This window comes from Oncorhynchus mykiss, chromosome 12 (assembly GCF_013265735.2).
Source record: "Oncorhynchus mykiss isolate Arlee chromosome 12, USDA_OmykA_1.1, whole genome shotgun sequence".
NCBI classification, from domain to species: Eukaryota; Metazoa; Chordata; class Actinopteri; order Salmoniformes; family Salmonidae; genus Oncorhynchus; species Oncorhynchus mykiss.
The window spans coordinates 77,633,398-77,650,052 of record NC_048576.1 but is presented as its reverse complement, the minus strand read 5'-3'; the positions used below and the strand labels follow the sequence as shown (position 1 = coordinate 77,650,052).

Genomic DNA, 16,655 nt, shown 5'->3' with positions numbered 1-16,655 from the left:
AGGCGATGTCATGGCGACGTTGGATAGCTGGTGCCGCGTGCAAGTGTTCGTCGGGCATGGAAACTCGGAAATGTCCGACCTCCTAACTGGTTGTAGTTATACACGTGCCGCGTTCAACGAATCAGTATGTTAGAAATATCAGAGTTTCAGCGTTCCAACTAGCACGTGACCGCGACAACTGCTCATGCGCAGAAACACGTAATAGGGCGTAACGGTTGTCTCGCGCCAAGCTGCGCATGTGCAATAAATCAAAACCTGTCCGTTTGTCACTTTCACGAGGTTGGAGTAATAACATGTTCAAATACTTAGTACATTGTCTCGAATCTAGGTTGTGCCTTTAGATTTAGAGACAATTAACAACTAAGGAATAATTTGTCACTTCTCAAACACTGGCCTGGTCTGCTTCCTAAGCGTTCCGGAAGTCTCGCGATGTTGCGTGCGTCTCTGGGTTTAGAAACTCTGTGACAACAACACGTAAACACGGTCATCTGTTGCCATGACAATGTTCTTAATACGGAGTCTCACTCGGATGGTTTATGGAGCTAAAACGCGAAAGTCAAGCTAGCTAACAGGAGGCCAAGGTTTGCTGACGTGATAGTGCAAGCTAAAAATAAACTTGAAGCTGAAAGTCTCCCAATCGATTGCTAGTGTGCTAACTGCAGAGTGTCGGTCAGACAAACCAAAATGAGTCTGGATAAAGCAAAGCTATGCGATTCGTTACTAAATTGGGTAAGTTTTACAAAGTTAGGGAACTGGGATGTCTTGCTAGCCTGTCGTCATCCAAAAGGACCTCGCTTGCAGTTAGCGAAATTAAATGAGGTGTTTTTACAATTAAATGTAGCCTGGAATTTTATAGTTAGTAGTGCCTTGAACCAGCTCAAATAAAAATAACATAATTAACTAGCTGTCACTGTCAAATAAAGCGAACTAAATTGTTTTTATGGTCTACTGTAAACATCAGAAATTGTCGTCTTGGACAAGCTCCAAAGTTTCCAGCCAGCAACTGAGCTAGCCACTATCTTATGCAATCAGTACGAAGGTCTAGCCAAGCCCCAGCAAGCCAGTCACACTCCTAGCTAGCTTCTAAGTTTCTCAACTCCACGATAAGTACCATTAATATGGTACATAGTTTAAAAACTCAGCCATGAACCCTCCAAATATAGGTTGTTTAGGCTATATTAAAACTGGCTAGAAATGTGGAATGATCTCTTACAAACAAATTGCTAGCTAAGTAGCTAGCTGAGGTCTATCATTTAGTGGTTAGCAAACACTTTAGCTGTACAGCACATTAGTAGAATGGCTTTCCAGCACTTCTAGACCGCACAATCAATCAAATGTATTTTATAAAGCCCTCTTTTATCAACAGTTGTCACAAAGTGCTGAAATAGATACCCATCCTAAAACCCCAAATAGCAAGCAATTTGCCCAACGTGTTGGCAGTAACATTTGCATTGTTCCTCTTCTCGATCAGTTGATTTCTAATTGATTGACATGAAGTATAATAAATGACACACTAACACATTTTCTTCTCATTCATCATGTCCAACCCTTCCAGCTACAGACATTTCAGGTGCCCTCATGCACCAGCAAGCAGGACCTGATGAGCGGAGTGGCTATTGCACACGTTCTACACAAGATGTAAGGGCACAACATTTTTTGTGTGTTTTGAGGTTGGTGATAATGGTGGTGGTGGGTTAACACAAGAGTAGACAACAGCTAAGCGTAGGAAAACTGGGAGATGTATGCAGTGTTCACATGTTAGTCGGAACTAGGAAACTCAGAAATGTCCGACTTGCTGATTCGATGAACGCGGCACATGTATAACTGCAACCAGTTAGCGAGTTGGACATTTACGAATTTCCTAGTTCTGACTAGCATATGAACGAGGAAAAAGGTCCTTACTTGCAGAAGCCATTACCCTGTCACAGTAGCAAATGGCAATAGTAAGAGATTTGTGGAGTACGTTCAATCCCAGTCATCCTCAATTCACAGACCGATTTGCTTATCAGTTGCACACTGACATTTTGTTCTGGGCCTTGAACTACTTTGAGTAGAACCTGATTAGAGCAAATTCAATCATCTATTCAAAAGGATGGGCTGTTAGTCTGTTTTATTTATATTCCTACGCTTGATAGGGAATAGGTCTGTATTTCTCAAGGCCTGGGTCTGGCAGATTGTGCCCAGGTGGGATTTTGTGCAAGTGCCTGTCCATTTAAGGGTACTGTCTGTCCAAGCCAAATTACCTTCATACCTCATCTGCTGTAGTATTTGTGTGCCTTTCTGTCCACACACACACACACACACACACATAGAAATGTATCGAACTGGAAACAAGCAGTGCTTGGGTAATGGCAATTCTGACCTCAAGCAAGTTTCCAATGATTGCTTGCTTGTTGTGACATTCATTGAGTGTCACATTAGGAAGTTTGTGTTTTCCAGTTTAGAAATACTCTGCCCTGTGGCTTCCTGTGTATTGTATGTCCCTAGAATATGTATTGTTAAGTGTTTCATCTCGTTAACAGAGACCCCTCCTGGTTTAATGAGGCATGGCTGGGCAGGATCAAGGAGGAGAGTGAGGCCAACTGGCGCCTCAAGGTGCAGTATGAGATAGAAGGATATAACACAGTGCCTCTAGGTTGTCACCTAGGCAACCTAGAGTGACCACTGGCCTTACTGTTTAAATATGGTCTATTTTCACCAAGGCAAAGATGCCTGTGTTCTCCAGCTCAGATTTATTTCATTTTCCTCCAGGTCAGCAACCTGAAGAAGATTCTTCAGAGCATGCTTGAGTATTACCATGATGTGAGTAAAGGCTTTTCCTCATTAAATATCGGAAGGGATGGATGGTATATGCACGTTTCTTCCATTTCTTTTAAGAGCTCAATCTCCTCCAGTTGTTCCTCAGTGTTTGCATCTGTCTTAGTCCATTTAAAATATCATTGCTCAATGCATATATTTTTTTACAATCCCCATTGTCTCCATCCTCCTATGAACAGGTGCTTGGCCACCAGGTAGCAGACGTGCACCTACCAGACATCAATCTGATTGGGGAGTTTGGAGATGTGACTGAACTTGGCAAGCTGGTGCAGTTGGTGCTTGGCTGTGCAGTCAGCTGTGAGAAAAAGCAAGGTGAGTTAGCTGGGATAGAGGAGGCTCTGCTGGGTAACAGGAAGTCACCTATGGAGAAAATGCAGAATTAATGCAATGACCTGATTATCACGAGTTGATAAACTGAGCATTCATTGGTTCGTTCCTACAAAGCCCCAACCATGTACTGTATACAGATTATGATAAAACAGAGTTTTAAAAGACAATGTGATCCTCAGATGAACAAGCTAGTGGGTTTGATGTGAATGCAGGAGAAACTGTTGCACTGTGTGTAAAGCAGTGTGTTTGAGTGTTTGACTGTCAGATGTGAATGTGATATTCAGTGGACTCCTCCTCCATGTTTGTTCTCATAGAGCAAATCCAGCAGATAATGACCCTGGAGGAGTCTGTCCAGCATGTTGTCATGACAGCCATACAGGAGGTGAGTGATCAGTCTTTTTGATATTATCCTCTTTGTAGATCTGTCTGTCCTTTTGTGAGATTACACATCGTGGCCAAAAGTTGAGAATGACATAAATATTAATTTCCCCAAAGTTTGTGCTTCAGTGGCTTTAGATATTTTTGTCAGATGTTACTATGGAATACTGAAGTATAACTACAAGCATTTCATAAGTGTCAAAGGCTTTTATTGACAATTACATGAAGTTGATTCAAAGAGTCAATATTTGCAGTGTTGACCCTTCTTTTTCAAGACCTCTGCAAACCACCCTGGGATGCTGTCAATTAACTTCTGGGCCACATCCTGACTGATGGCAGCCCATTGTAGCATAACCAATGCTTGGAGTTTGTCAGAATTTGTGGGTTTTTGTTTGTCCACCCGCCTCTTGATTGACCACAAGTTCTCAATGGGATTAAGGTCTGGGGAGTTTCCTGGCCATGGACCCAAAATATCGATATTTTGTTCCCCAAGCCACTTAGTTATCACTTTTGCCTTATGGCAAGGTGCTCCATCATGCTGGAAAAGGCATTGTTCGTCACCGAACTGTTCCTGGATGGTTGGGAGAAGTTGCTCTCTGAGGATGTGTTGGTACCATTCTTTATTCATACCTGTGTTCTTAGGCAAAATTGTGAGTGAGCCCACTCCCTTGGCTGAGAAGCAACCCCACACATGAATGGTCTCAGGATGCTTTAATGTTGGCATGACACAGGACTGATGGTAGCGCTCACCTTGTCTTCTCCGGACAAGCTTTTTTTCCGGATGCCCCAAACAATCGGAAAGGGTATTTATCAGAGAAAATTACATTACCCCAGTCCTCAGCTGTCCAATCCCTGTACCTTTTGCAGAATATCAGTCTGTCCCTGTTGTTTCTCCTGGAGAGAAGTGGCTTCTTTGCTGCCCTTCTTGACACCAGGCCATCCTCGAAAAGTCATTGCCTCACTGTGAGTGCAAATGCACTCACACCTGCCTGCTGCCATTCCTGAGCAAGCTCTGTACTGGTGGTGCCCCGATCCCGCAGCTGAATCAACTTTAGGAGACGGTCCTGGCACTTGCTGGACTTTCTTGGGCGCCCTGAAGCCTTCTTCACAACATTTGAACCGCTCTCCTTGATGTTCTTGATGATCCGATAAATGGTTGTACCTAAATCAATCTTCCTGGCAGCAATATCCTTGCCTGTGAAGCCCTTTTTGTGCAAAGCAATGAGGACGCCACATGTTTCCTTGCAGGTAACCATGGTTGACAGAGGAAGAACAATGATTCCAAGCACCACCCTCCTTTTGAAGCTTCCAGTCTGTTATTCGAACTCAATCAGCATAACAGAGTAATCTCCAGCCTTGTCCTCGTCAGCACTCACACCTGTGTTAACGAGGGAATCACTGACATGATGTCAGCTGGTCCTTTTATGGCAGGGCTGAAATGCAGTGGAAATGTTTTTTGGGGATTCAGTTCATTTGCATGGCAAAGAGGGACTTTGCAATTAATTGCAATTCATCTGATCACTCTTTGTAACATTCTGGAGTACAGTGCCTTGCGAAAGTATTCGGCCCCCTTGAACTTTGCGACCTTTTGCCACATTTCAGGCTTCAAACATAAAGATATAAAACTGTATTTTTTTTGTGAAGAATCAACAACAAGTGGGACACAATCATGAAGTGGAACGACATTTATTGGATATTTCAAACTTTTTTAACAAATCAAAAACTGAAAAATTGGGCATGCAAAATTATTCAGCCCCCTTAAGTTAATACTTTGTAGCGCCACCTTTTGCTGTGATTACAGCTGTAAGTCACTTGGGGTATGTCTCTATCAGTTTTGCACATCGAGAGACTGAAATTTTTTCCCATTCCTCCTTGCAAAACAGCTCGAGCTCAGTGAGGTTGGATGGAGAGCATTTGTGAACAGCAGTTTTCAGTTCTTTCCACAGATTCTCGATTGGATTCAGGTCTGGACTTTGACTTGGCCAGTCTAACACCTGGATATGTTTATTTTTGAACCATTCCATTGTAGATTTTGCTTTATGTTTTGGATCATTGTCTTGTTGGAAGACAAATCTCCGTCCCAGTCTCAGGTCTTTTGCAGACTCCATCAGGTTTTCTTCCAAAATGGTCCTGTATTTGGCTCCATCCATCTTCCCATCAATTTTAACCATCTTCCCTGTCCCTGCTGAAGAAAAGCAGGCCCAAACCATGATGCTGCCACCACCATATTTGACAGTGGGGATGGTGTGTTCAGCTGTGTTGCTTTTATGCCAAACATAACGTTTTGCATTGTTGCCAAAAAGTTCAATTTTGGTTTCATCTGACCAGAGCACCTTTTTCCACATGTTTGGTGTGTCTCCCAGGTGGCTTGTGGCAAACTTTAAACAACACTTTTTATGGATATCTTTAAGAAATGGCTTTCTTCTTGCCACTCTTCCATAAAGGCCAGATTTGTGCAATATACGACTGATTGTTGTCTTATGGACAGAGTCTCCCACCTCAGCTGTAGATCTCTGCAGTTCATCCAGAGTGATCATGGACCTCTTGGCTGCATCTCTGATCAGTCTTCTCCTTGTATGAGCTGAAAGTTTAGAGGGACGGCCAGGTCTTGGTAGATTTGCAGTGGTCTGTTTACTCCTTCCATTTCAATATTATCGCTTGCACAGTGCTCCTTGGGATGTTTAAAACTTGGGAAATCTTTTTGTATCCAAATCCGGGCTTTACACTTCTTCACAACAGTATCTCAGACCTGGTGTGTCACCTTGTCCTTCATGATGCTCTCTGCGCTTTTAACGGACCTCTGAGACTATCACAGTGCAGCTGCATTTATACGGAGACTTGATTACACACAGGTGGATTGTATTTATCATCATTAGTCATTTAGGTCAACATTGGATCATTCAGAGATCCTCACTGAACTTCTGGAGAGAGTTTGCTGCACTGAAAGTAAAGGGGCTGAATAGTTTTGCACGCCCAATTTTTCAGTTTTTGATTTGTTAAAAAAGTTTGAAATATCCAATAAATGTCGTTCCACTTCATGATTGTGTCCCACTTGTTGTTGATTCTTCACAAAAAAATACAGTTTTATATCTTTATGTTTGAAGCCTGAAATGTGGCAAAAGGTTTCAAAGTTCAAAGGGGCCGAATACTTTCGCAAGGCACTGTATATTCAAATTGCCATCATACAAACTGAGACAGCAGACTTTGAAAATTAATATTTGTGTCATTCTCAACATTTTTGGCTACAACTGTTCAAGCACAATTCTTTGCTCCCTGAAACCTTTCTGTATTTAACAGCAATATACACTAAAACAGGCAATAGCTCACTTATTGTCCTGCTTACCTCTATATTGACAATGGGTTTCACCATGTGATCTGTCTTTCTGGAGTTTGAACCAGCAATTGACTGTTTTGTTGTGGTGTAGCTCCTAGCTAAAGAGCCAACTGTTCCAGGAAGTCCTGAGACCTACGGGGACTTTGACTACCAGGTGGGACCCGCTCTCTTCTTACTCTGCTTCTCTGAATACATTAAACTTTCACTCCCCTGCAAGTTGGTTTTATCGCTATTCCTCAATTGCCGTCTCATTTACTTGTCTTTCGTGGTATCTCTCGCTCGCTCTCTCTCTTTCTCTCTCTTTCTCTCTCTCTCTCGTTCTCTACCTCCCACTGTGCTGTCTATAACCTCCCTTGTGCCTCTCTCCGTGTCTGCAGTCCAGGAAGTATTATTTTCTCAGTGAGGAGGTGGAGGCGAAGGAGGATCTGGGCCAGCGCTGTCGGGACCTGGAGCACCAGGTGGGCAGAGAGGACTGTTTGTTAGTTAGCATGTTGAGTGTGTATCTGCAGCTCTTTGCCATGAGTGAAGTGACCCTATTTATTCGCTTAGCTGAGGATTGTTGTCCAGTCTGACTGATTCCCCCTGATGGTTTGTTGTGTAAACGGTGCATAGAGAGTGATAGAGGACTCTTTTTTTTTCTGTATCTGTCCCATTATGGCTTCTGTGAGTGCACAGGCAGCACCATTGAAGCCATCTCCATTTTGAACAGTGGAGGCTGGTGGGAGGAGCTATATGATGTTGGGCTCATTGTAATGACTGTTATGGAATTAAAGGAACAGAGTCAAACATGTGGTTACCATATTATTGATGCCATTCCATTCCAGCCATTACAATGAGCCTGTCCTCCTACAGCTCCTCCCACCAGCCTCAGCTGATTTTGAAGTAGTCAATTTTCTTCTACTACTTATGAGTTGGTAAAGAAACTGAAAGGGTGCATACTGCCACCTGCAGTTATGGAATTTTTGCTCACAAATAATTAATTGGCTGATCCTTCCTGATGTCCTGGATGGAATTATGTGGTCCTTTCTTAACCAATAGGAAGCCACACCCAGTTGACTACTTCAAAATGGGGAAAGTTCTCAATGGTGCTACACATGCTAAAATGGGCTTTTGGGTACTAGAATCCTCTTATTCTCTATGAAACAGTGCTAACTGTGCTGTTAATGCTGCCTCTGATTAGGCAATGTCATTGGGTACAAAGACTTAAGTCATTGATCCCCAATAATTACATTGTATAGTATTTAGGATTAGAAGGCAATTACCACTTATGTATTCAGCATATTTCTTAATATGTTAACATTAAACACGTTAAGAAATTCTCAGTAGTTTATGTAGTTCTTTACTTTCTCCCTGGTATGATGCTAAAGCAAGCCATTTGTCCTTAAAGTTCAGTGTAGAGTTTTGCTGTGCTCAAACTGGAAAGATGTCCAACAGGTAAGTAATAGACGCCCCCTTTTTATATTGGCATGCCTGCTTGCCTAACCCACAAACATATTCAGGGTGGACGTACCCTAAACCACCAACCAACATTCTTGTCCATGATAACCCCAAGGATAGTTCATCTTTCATCAAGCCTCACTAGCTCGAATCCTTAATCAACATCCCTTTCTGAGCCCACTCTCCAGTCTCCCCACTTTGTAACTGTTAGTCAGACTGACTCAGACATCTGGTTTTCTATTCCCCTCCTTGAGGGGTAATGCTAACAACTGCTCCATTGAGAAAGTGGCCCACCCGACTGAACATAGCAGACCAGCTGACTAACTGCGTTGATGTTTGTGCATGTGAAGTTACCACCAACCCTCATGGAAAAACATATAGCATGTTTTGCAAGCATTGTACAGTGTCTATTGCTGGATATGTGAGTGTGGCTCTTTTTTCTTCAGCATTTGTGGAGTGTCTTTTTTCTATTCTGCATTTTCATGAGTAAATATGTTTTTTTTTTTTTGGCGGTGTTCTGCATTTTGAAGTGTGTCCTTTTTCTGTGCTCAGCACTTTCTATGACTCAATGTGTGACTGTTTGTTCATTTGTCTCTAGGTCTCCTCCCTCTCAAGTCTTGGTTACATGCCACTTTGTCTGGTTCTCTCTCTGCCTCTCCACCCCTGACTCTGTCTGTGTGTGTGTTTGGTCCTCAGTTGGCAGCCGTCCTGGAGGAGAAGTCGTCCCTGCAGGTGGAGACACAGTCCCTGAGGGAGAAGCTCAGCCTCAGTGACCCACAGGATGCTTCTACCACCATCACTGGCAAGAAGCTGCTGCTGCTGCAGAGCCAGATGGAGCAGCTACAGGAGGAGAACTACAGGTCAGAGTCATATCCTCAACACAGACTTCCAAACTAAATGCATTCTACTCTTTTGATACAATGAATTTATCATTTTCTGTTTGCCCCCTGTTTGTGACACAGACTAGAGAACAGCCGAGATGACATGCGTGTGCGAGGGGAGATTCTGGAGCGTGACGTTTTGGACCTCACTCACCGTAACGATGAACTGACCAGCCTCGCCCAGGAGGCCCAGTCTCTCAAAGATGAGATGGACATCCTCCGGTGAGCCCAGGGGGAGAGCAGCCTCTCAGCAGTCTGTGGCCTCCTATCCTTCTCTCCTTTCCTGTCCCATCCTCAAAACGGCTTCCCCATCTCACCCTCTCCCCTCCTACAGGCATTCGTCTGACCGAGTGAGCCGGCTGGAGGCGCTGGTAGAGACGTACAAGCGCAAGCTGGAGGACCTGGGGGACCTGCGCAGACAGGTGCGTCTGCTGGAGGAGCGCAACACTGTCTACATGCAGCGCACATGTGAGCTGGAGGAGGAGCTACGCAGGGCCAACTCAGTCCGCACCCAGCTGGACACCTACAAGAGACAGGTGGGCAGAGAGGGCTAGAGAATGGGGGAGGGTTAACAAAGGTGTGGAGATGGATGTGTGTATGACACGACCTCTCTTCAGACCCTGAATGTGTTTGCCTCCCTGCTGTCAGGTCCATGAGCTTCACACCAAGCATTTGTCAGAGGCACTGAAGGCTGAGAAGTGGCAGTTTGAGTACAAGAACCTTCAGGACAAGTATGACGCCCTGCTTAAGGAGAAAGAGGTGAGAGAGGATGGCCGGGGACGACTCCTTTCCAGACTAAGATGTATTACTTAAAAGGGCATGATGTCAAAGTGGATGTGGATTTAAAATCTCTGAAATTCTGAGGCAGTACATTTGAACACTTCTAGTAGGATCAGATTGAGTGCAGTCTAACCCCAATGTTATCCCAATGTGTTTTCCAGCGTTTGATCTCAGAGCGAGACACACTACGGGAAACCAATGATGAGCTCAGGTGTGCACAGGTCCAACAGAAGGGCCTCAATCAACCAGGTGAGTCCAATGGACACAGCTAACATCCTGCACCTTCAGCCTCTGTTTTTCTAAATGACAAGATGGTAGAGTGGGGTTGTTTGACCTTTTGTGGCAGTTGATAAGACTACTGTCAGAACAAATGTGATATATTTTCCCCTGACATCTTGGCTCTCTCTCCCCTTCAGGTGGATTATGTGAGGACTCTGGCACAGTGGGAAACCTGGCCTCTGAGATGATGCCCACAGAGTTCAAGTATGTGAGACTGAGTGAAAGCTTCATCTGTTAGATAACACCTATCTGACCTATCAATAGACATACAGTGGTGTCAGAATTCAATTGGTCATTTTCAACTTTAGGCTTGGGTGGTACCGGGGTGTTTCGATTTTTAAAATTTTTAAACTACAATTCAGTTGAGCCAGTCACATGGTATATTTGTTTATTAAGAGCATGTGGAGCAAACTGAAGTTTTGTGACGTCCACTGTCGAGCAGTACAAGAGCTGATCAAGTTAGACTTGAAATTCACTCCTAATGTTTGCCAGGTAAATGTATCTATACGTTAACGATCTTAATGCCAAATACATTTTCTCCAGCTATGCATTTGGTTTGCTAACCTGCTAGCTATAGGTGGCTAGCTTGCAAGATCAAGCTTCTTGGTTACAGCAGAGACAATCAATCACCCTCCTAGATTAAGTGTGAGTAGACTTTTGAGATAGAACCCAGCTCATAAAGTTGTAGAACTGTCTTTACTTTTAGTTTATGTTCGCTTGCGCTTGTTAGCATTTAGCTAACGTTCGCTATGGGAATTCGCTAGTACTTTGATAGCATTTGAACAGAAATGATGCCCTTTGTGTGCACTGACGTTAATGCCGTAAACCCGGTATGCTTCAGGAACGATATGGAAATCTATATCCGCCCAAACCTAGTGTTCAGTTGTGATAAATGGCAAAGGTCTTATTCCTCAGCCACACTATTTTTAGAACCAGAATGTGCCATTGGGTCCACGAATAGAATGGCTCTGTCAGATGGCACTGCTGTTAAATTGGCTGAGGTGGAGTTGAATACTTCTGTTGGTGTGTAGTGTACAGACCTTTGCCTCTCTGCCCCACTTCCCTGCCTTCTCTCTTTGACCTCATCCCTTCTGCTTCCACAGGGAGACGGTGGTGCGTCTGCAGAGTGAGAACAAGATGCTGTGTGTCCAGGAGGAGAGCTACAGACAGAGACTGGTGGAGGTACAGGGTCAGCTGGAGGAGTCTCAACGCAGCCAGAACACCCTGGAGACACAAAACAGGTATGTGTGTGTGTGTAGGCATGCGTAAAATAAAAGATATGTTCTATACGAATACCACTGCATCTCATCCACAAAAGTAAAATAAAGCGTTTTTAGTTATGCACATTGTGATTTGATTGTATGTATCAAGGTCAGTCCGTGACGATATTAGTCACAGTATATATTGCCAGAGTTTCTGTTTTGAGTTTCACATTTGGCTAAACGGAGGAGCGATCTAGCTAAATGTCAGCTTACTCTCTGGTCTGTGTGTTGAGTTGTGTTGTGTGGGCCGGAGCAGAGGATGGACAGCAATGAGCCAGATTGTCCCCCGGCTGTCCGTACAGCACGCGTGTGTGTTGTGGGTGGGCGGTTTTTCTGAGTGGATCGTGTGTGTGACGATGGGTCCAGAGTGTGGGAGGCAGGCAGCCGTCTTCAGCAGCAGGATGAGAGCATCCCGAGCTGTGGAGTATGGCTGAAGTAGCTCCCGTTTTCCCCTAATTAACCACAACACACAGAGGGGAGTGGGTGGGTGGGACACCTCTAGAGTGGACTAATGCAGCGGCTGATGTGACATTGTATGCGTCGCCAGCCTTTCCCACTCACTCATCAAAACCAGCTTAATCGAATTTCCTCTTTCTCTTCCTTTCCACTTTTCTTATTTCTTCTGTCTCTCCTTCTTCCAGGTTGAACCAGCAGCAGATCTCTGAGCTGCGGTCCCAGGTGGAGGATCTCCAGAAGGCTCTACAGGAGCAGGGCAGCAAGGCTGAGGATGTGAGTGGAGAGACAGACCCTCCTCATTTACCCCTCTCCTCCTCTAAACATCCTGTTACTCCTGTTACCTTGTCCATACCAATCACTGAGTGGACCCAGTCTTCTCCAATCAAAGACGACAGTATACTGAAAATGTATAGGAATCAGGAATGAAAGGACCAATCTCTCTTAATCGGTTGACCATCTTAGTTCAAATATGTTTTTGTTTTTTTTATCATTTATTTTGTAGTCATTATAATTGGAAAAAGAGACCTAGACCTCAATATAGTCCTTGAGGACTGTTGTAGACTGTATCCTTCTCTCCCCTCCGTTGACTGCCTGCCTGTGACTGCTCTCTGAGATTTTGTGTGGGAACTTTAACCCTTGTCTGCTGTGTTGATTCACCATTAACGCCTACCCTTCTGTCTCTCCGCCTGCCCCCACCGACCGACATTCGGCCAATCAGGCCATCGTAAGTACAGCCCATCCCTGCCTGGGCTCTGATTTGACTTTAACTACTTCAGTTGTGTATTATGCTTATTATTTGTGTCTCTGTCTGACAGAAGTCTGTTTCTCTGTAGTTTGAGCGTTGACTGACTTTCTTCCTCCCTGTTCAGTCCTCCCTGCTGAAGAAGAAGCTTGAGGAGCACCTGTGAGTACTATTATAACTGATGCTTGCACACTGCACCTGTGAAGGGAGTATTATTACCGCTCTGTAGATTCTTGCACGTCCGGCTCCTCCATGCTTTTCCTCTGTCCTCGTCCCAGGGAGAAGCTCCATGAGGCCCACTCAGACCTGCAGAAGAAGAGAGAGGTCATTGATGACCTGGAGCCAAAAGCGGACGGCAACAGTAAGTAGTCTCTTATTTCCTGCCCTTGGGAGCAGTGCTATCAAATAGTATCAATCTAAGAGCACTTTCAAGCTCTGAAAATGCCGTTAATATTTCCTCTTCAACCTCCCTCCTGTCAGTGGCGAAGAAGATCGATGAGCTGCAGGAGATCCTGAAGAAGAAGGATGAGGACATGAAGCTGATGGAGCAACGCTACAAGCGCTATGTGGAGAAGGCCAGGACGGTCAGTCAACACTCATCAGTACAGCACCACGGTGCTTGGCCGCTGCCTTAAATCTGAGTTGCAGATATCAATGTCAAAGATTGTCATGCACATTGTGACATAGTTGGGAATTTCCGCACCAAGTATATGTGTGTTTGTGTTCATTGTGAAGGTGATCAAGACTCTGGACCCCAAGCAGCCACCTCTGACTGTGTCTCCTGATGTTCAGGCCCTCAAGAACCAGTTGACTGAGAGAGACCGGAAGATCCAGCACCTGGAGGTAAGAGACACTCTACATTGACTGACGAGATGCAGATGAGTGGTGCATTTCTGACCCTCCATATGCATGAACAACTCCTCTGTGTGCAGCATGACTATGAGAAGAGCAGGTCCAGACATGACCAGGAGGAGAAACTCATAATCAGTGCCTGGTACAACATGGTGAGTAAGTAAACCTCTCCATATCTGCCTAATCTACATAGTATTAAAGCAGTTGGCATGATAGGTGCTACAATGCTGTGCAATGACTTATAATGGTCTTGGTTTTTATGGTAGTAAGACCTGTCTTATGGCTTTATTTCTCTCTCTCCCTCCCCAGGGTATGGCCCTACATCAGAAGGTGGTGGGAGAGCGGTCGGGTCCGTCCAACCAGGCCCAGTCCTTCTTGGCCCAGCAGAGGCAGTCCACCCACGCCAGGAGAGGCCTCGCAGCCCGCCACCAGCCCAGATAAGACATATCAACTCTGGGGGAGGATGTGAAAATGAGGCAAAACATTGTCTATATCTTAGTGTTCACTTCTTCTGTACTCCCACTCTCACTGCTCTGATGCCTTCTCCTCTTGGTGTTTTGTGAAGATTGCTGCTGCTGCCCCCTGCTGGGCATCTCTATTACATGATTTTCTGGAGTGTCCGTGATGCAGAGCTACTTAATGCACCTTCAAGTGCTTTCAAAGCTGCCAGGACTTTTGAACAAAGATGAGTCTTGGGTCTAAATGAGCGCTGGAATGAAGGAACATGAAGTGGATAGAAAGAAGCTGAGTGACTAATCCTTTGTCATGGAATTCTTAGACAATGTTTGTCATTCAGTCCCTCCATTTCTTTCAAGCCCTCTTTTTAGCTATAATGTATTTGATGTTTTCTTAAGGTTTAGATTAGGATATTATGAGAATCAATGCTTTGGAAGGCCACAATGATGACCGAGATGGAAAGCGATGATTTCTGCTGTCAATAGGGCAGGGGTCTTTACCTTCCCCCTACTACTACTACTATATATTTTCACCCTTATTGTCCAGCCCACTGCCAGGCTAAATAGATATTATCCTCTTACTCTGACATGGAAACACTAATAAGAGAGACCTATGGGTTGAGATCATGGTGAATTTGTGCGATTTGTATTAATTTGTGCCCAAGTCATTTGGAGATTCTGGCTTGTGCTGTGTCTCTGACACTTTTAAATGTACTTGGGGAGAGAGACTGGTGAAGCGCTAGAACAGGGGTGTCATCCGGATCCAGATATGTTTTTTTGGGGGGGGGGGTGTACTCAATATTATTTTTCAATGATTAAAACCAAGTTTGAAACTGTAGAAATGATAATGGACCTACATTCATACAGTTTGACTGTCCAGCTCACTAATAATCATCAAAATGACAGTCAGGGAGCATCACTTTTTGCCCATTTTGATGGCGAGGAAATGTTGTTGGAGACTGAATGTGGCCCAAGGGGCAAAATGGGTTTGGCGCCCCTGATCTAGAAGAGCTCAATAATATGTCTTCGATATGAGAGGAACACATTTTCTCTGCACACACAGTCATGACCTCTTTATTTCTCTGTGTTTACTCTTTCAAGCTGTATCATCTACTTGATTTTTCTTCATTTGTTATGAGTTGTTTTATTGTTTGACGAGCAGGAAGAATAGCTTTCTAGACTTTTTTTATTTTTCTAAATGAACCTCCGCATTTTGTAGTTGTGTTAGTCTGTATAATAATGTACAGAAAAGCACTCCCTCCCTTTTGATTATGGTTAATTTCCTCTGTTAACCTATCTACTTTTAAAGACTTTTGTATCAAATTCCTGTGTGGTGTTCACATGTAATGGTAGAAGTTCTGAAAGACTAGAAGATATGGGTCCTCTTCTGTCAGGACCGTTTGACTGGTAGTATTCACTCAGACTATTGAACAAGCTTTTGTTTAAAGCTCTAATATGGGAATTTATTATTTGAATGATGGACTAGATGTTGTTCTTTTTAACTTTAATTTATCCCCTCTAAAGAGTTACAGGGTGTTTTTAAGAATTATAATTGGTTGCACACATCACTTTAGACTGATGTGAATGTAGGAAACGCTGGTGCTTGGGAGAACCAGAATGTGGGGTTATTGATTCACATTTAATTGATATGTGGCCACACTGGATGTTGTTACTGTGTAATCCTGAAAGGAAATAAGGTTTCAAGGTAGCAATGGTATGTAGCTTTTCTCTCGTTCTCAGCAGAAACACTCAACTATAGATGCTTCTGTTCGCTGACACTGGAACTTACCTAGCTAATGAACAGACAATGTGTACTCTTTTAATGTCAGAATTATTTACAACTGAATTTATGTACATTTTTACCTATGATTTTCTCAAGATGAACCTGTGAAGGACAGTGCTATTGTTGAACACTACATCTATCTGATTACTTTTGACAGTATCCACTTAAACATGGAACTTCTTTTTGGTACCCAAACTGCTCTCTATGACTTGTACCTAACCCTCTTAAGTGTGTAACTATCTGTGCAATGTTATTTGCCAGCCTATGAAACCACAACTGTGTGTACATTTAACTTCACTTAGTGTTTTACTCTTTAAGTAGATTTGGTGTTTATTTGTTGTTTATTTGGTATTAAATCAGGAAAGTGCAAGATCATTACAAAGGTGACTTTTAATTTCAAAGTAGTAAATCAACATTCCAACTGAACTGTTATGTTCTAGTACTGAGATGGGGCCTGCGCAATTCAACCTGTCCTTGTCTTGACTGGAAATCTGTCAATGTACTGTCCAATTGCAGTATAACTTGACACTGTCCATTAGCAATATATTACAATTGGCATTTACCATCACAAATTGGACATGCAGTTAAAGGGCTTAAACTCTACTGAACAAATATAAACGCCATATGCAAAGTGTTGGTTTCATGAGCTGAAATAAAAGATCCCATATATGTTCCATACGCACATCTCTCAAATGTTGTGCACACATTTGTTTACATTCCTGTTAGTAAACATTTCTCCTTTGCCAAGACAATCCATCCACCTGACAGGGGTGGCATATCAAGAAGCTGATTAAAGTGCAAGATCATTACAAAGGTGCACCTTGTCCTGGGGACAAGAAAAGGCCACTAAAATGTACAGTTTTGTGACA

General features: G+C 43.7%; 1 protein-coding gene across 4 annotated transcripts; it reads left to right on the top strand.

The window, feature by feature from the left end:
* The first annotated feature begins 312 nt into the window (after positions 1-312).
* Positions 313-16,286, top strand: LOC110538478 (protein Hook homolog 2). 4 transcript variants are annotated; one of them, XM_036938571.1, is made up of 23 exons: positions 315-729; positions 1,556-1,638; positions 2,523-2,595; positions 2,752-2,802; positions 2,997-3,129; positions 3,462-3,529; positions 6,951-7,013; positions 7,237-7,317; positions 8,993-9,156; positions 9,259-9,399; positions 9,512-9,713; positions 9,826-9,936; positions 10,119-10,206; positions 10,374-10,440; positions 11,340-11,477; positions 12,140-12,227; positions 12,673-12,678; positions 12,824-12,858; positions 12,975-13,057; positions 13,177-13,280; positions 13,432-13,539; positions 13,629-13,704; positions 13,858-16,286. In XM_036938571.1, the coding sequence occupies exons 1-23, from the start codon at positions 685-687 to the stop codon at positions 14,109-14,111; spliced, it is 2,262 nt and encodes a 753-aa protein (XP_036794466.1). In that variant the 5' UTR covers positions 315-684; the 3' UTR covers positions 14,112-16,286. The 4 variants fall into 4 exon arrangements, with proteins under 4 accessions (XP_036794467.1, XP_036794466.1, XP_036794469.1 ...); XM_036938573.1 differs by having other exon boundaries at positions 318-729; positions 13,629-13,700; XM_036938572.1 differs by lacking the exon at positions 12,673-12,678 and having other exon boundaries at positions 313-729.
* The last annotated feature ends 369 nt before the right edge of the window (positions 16,287-16,655 follow it).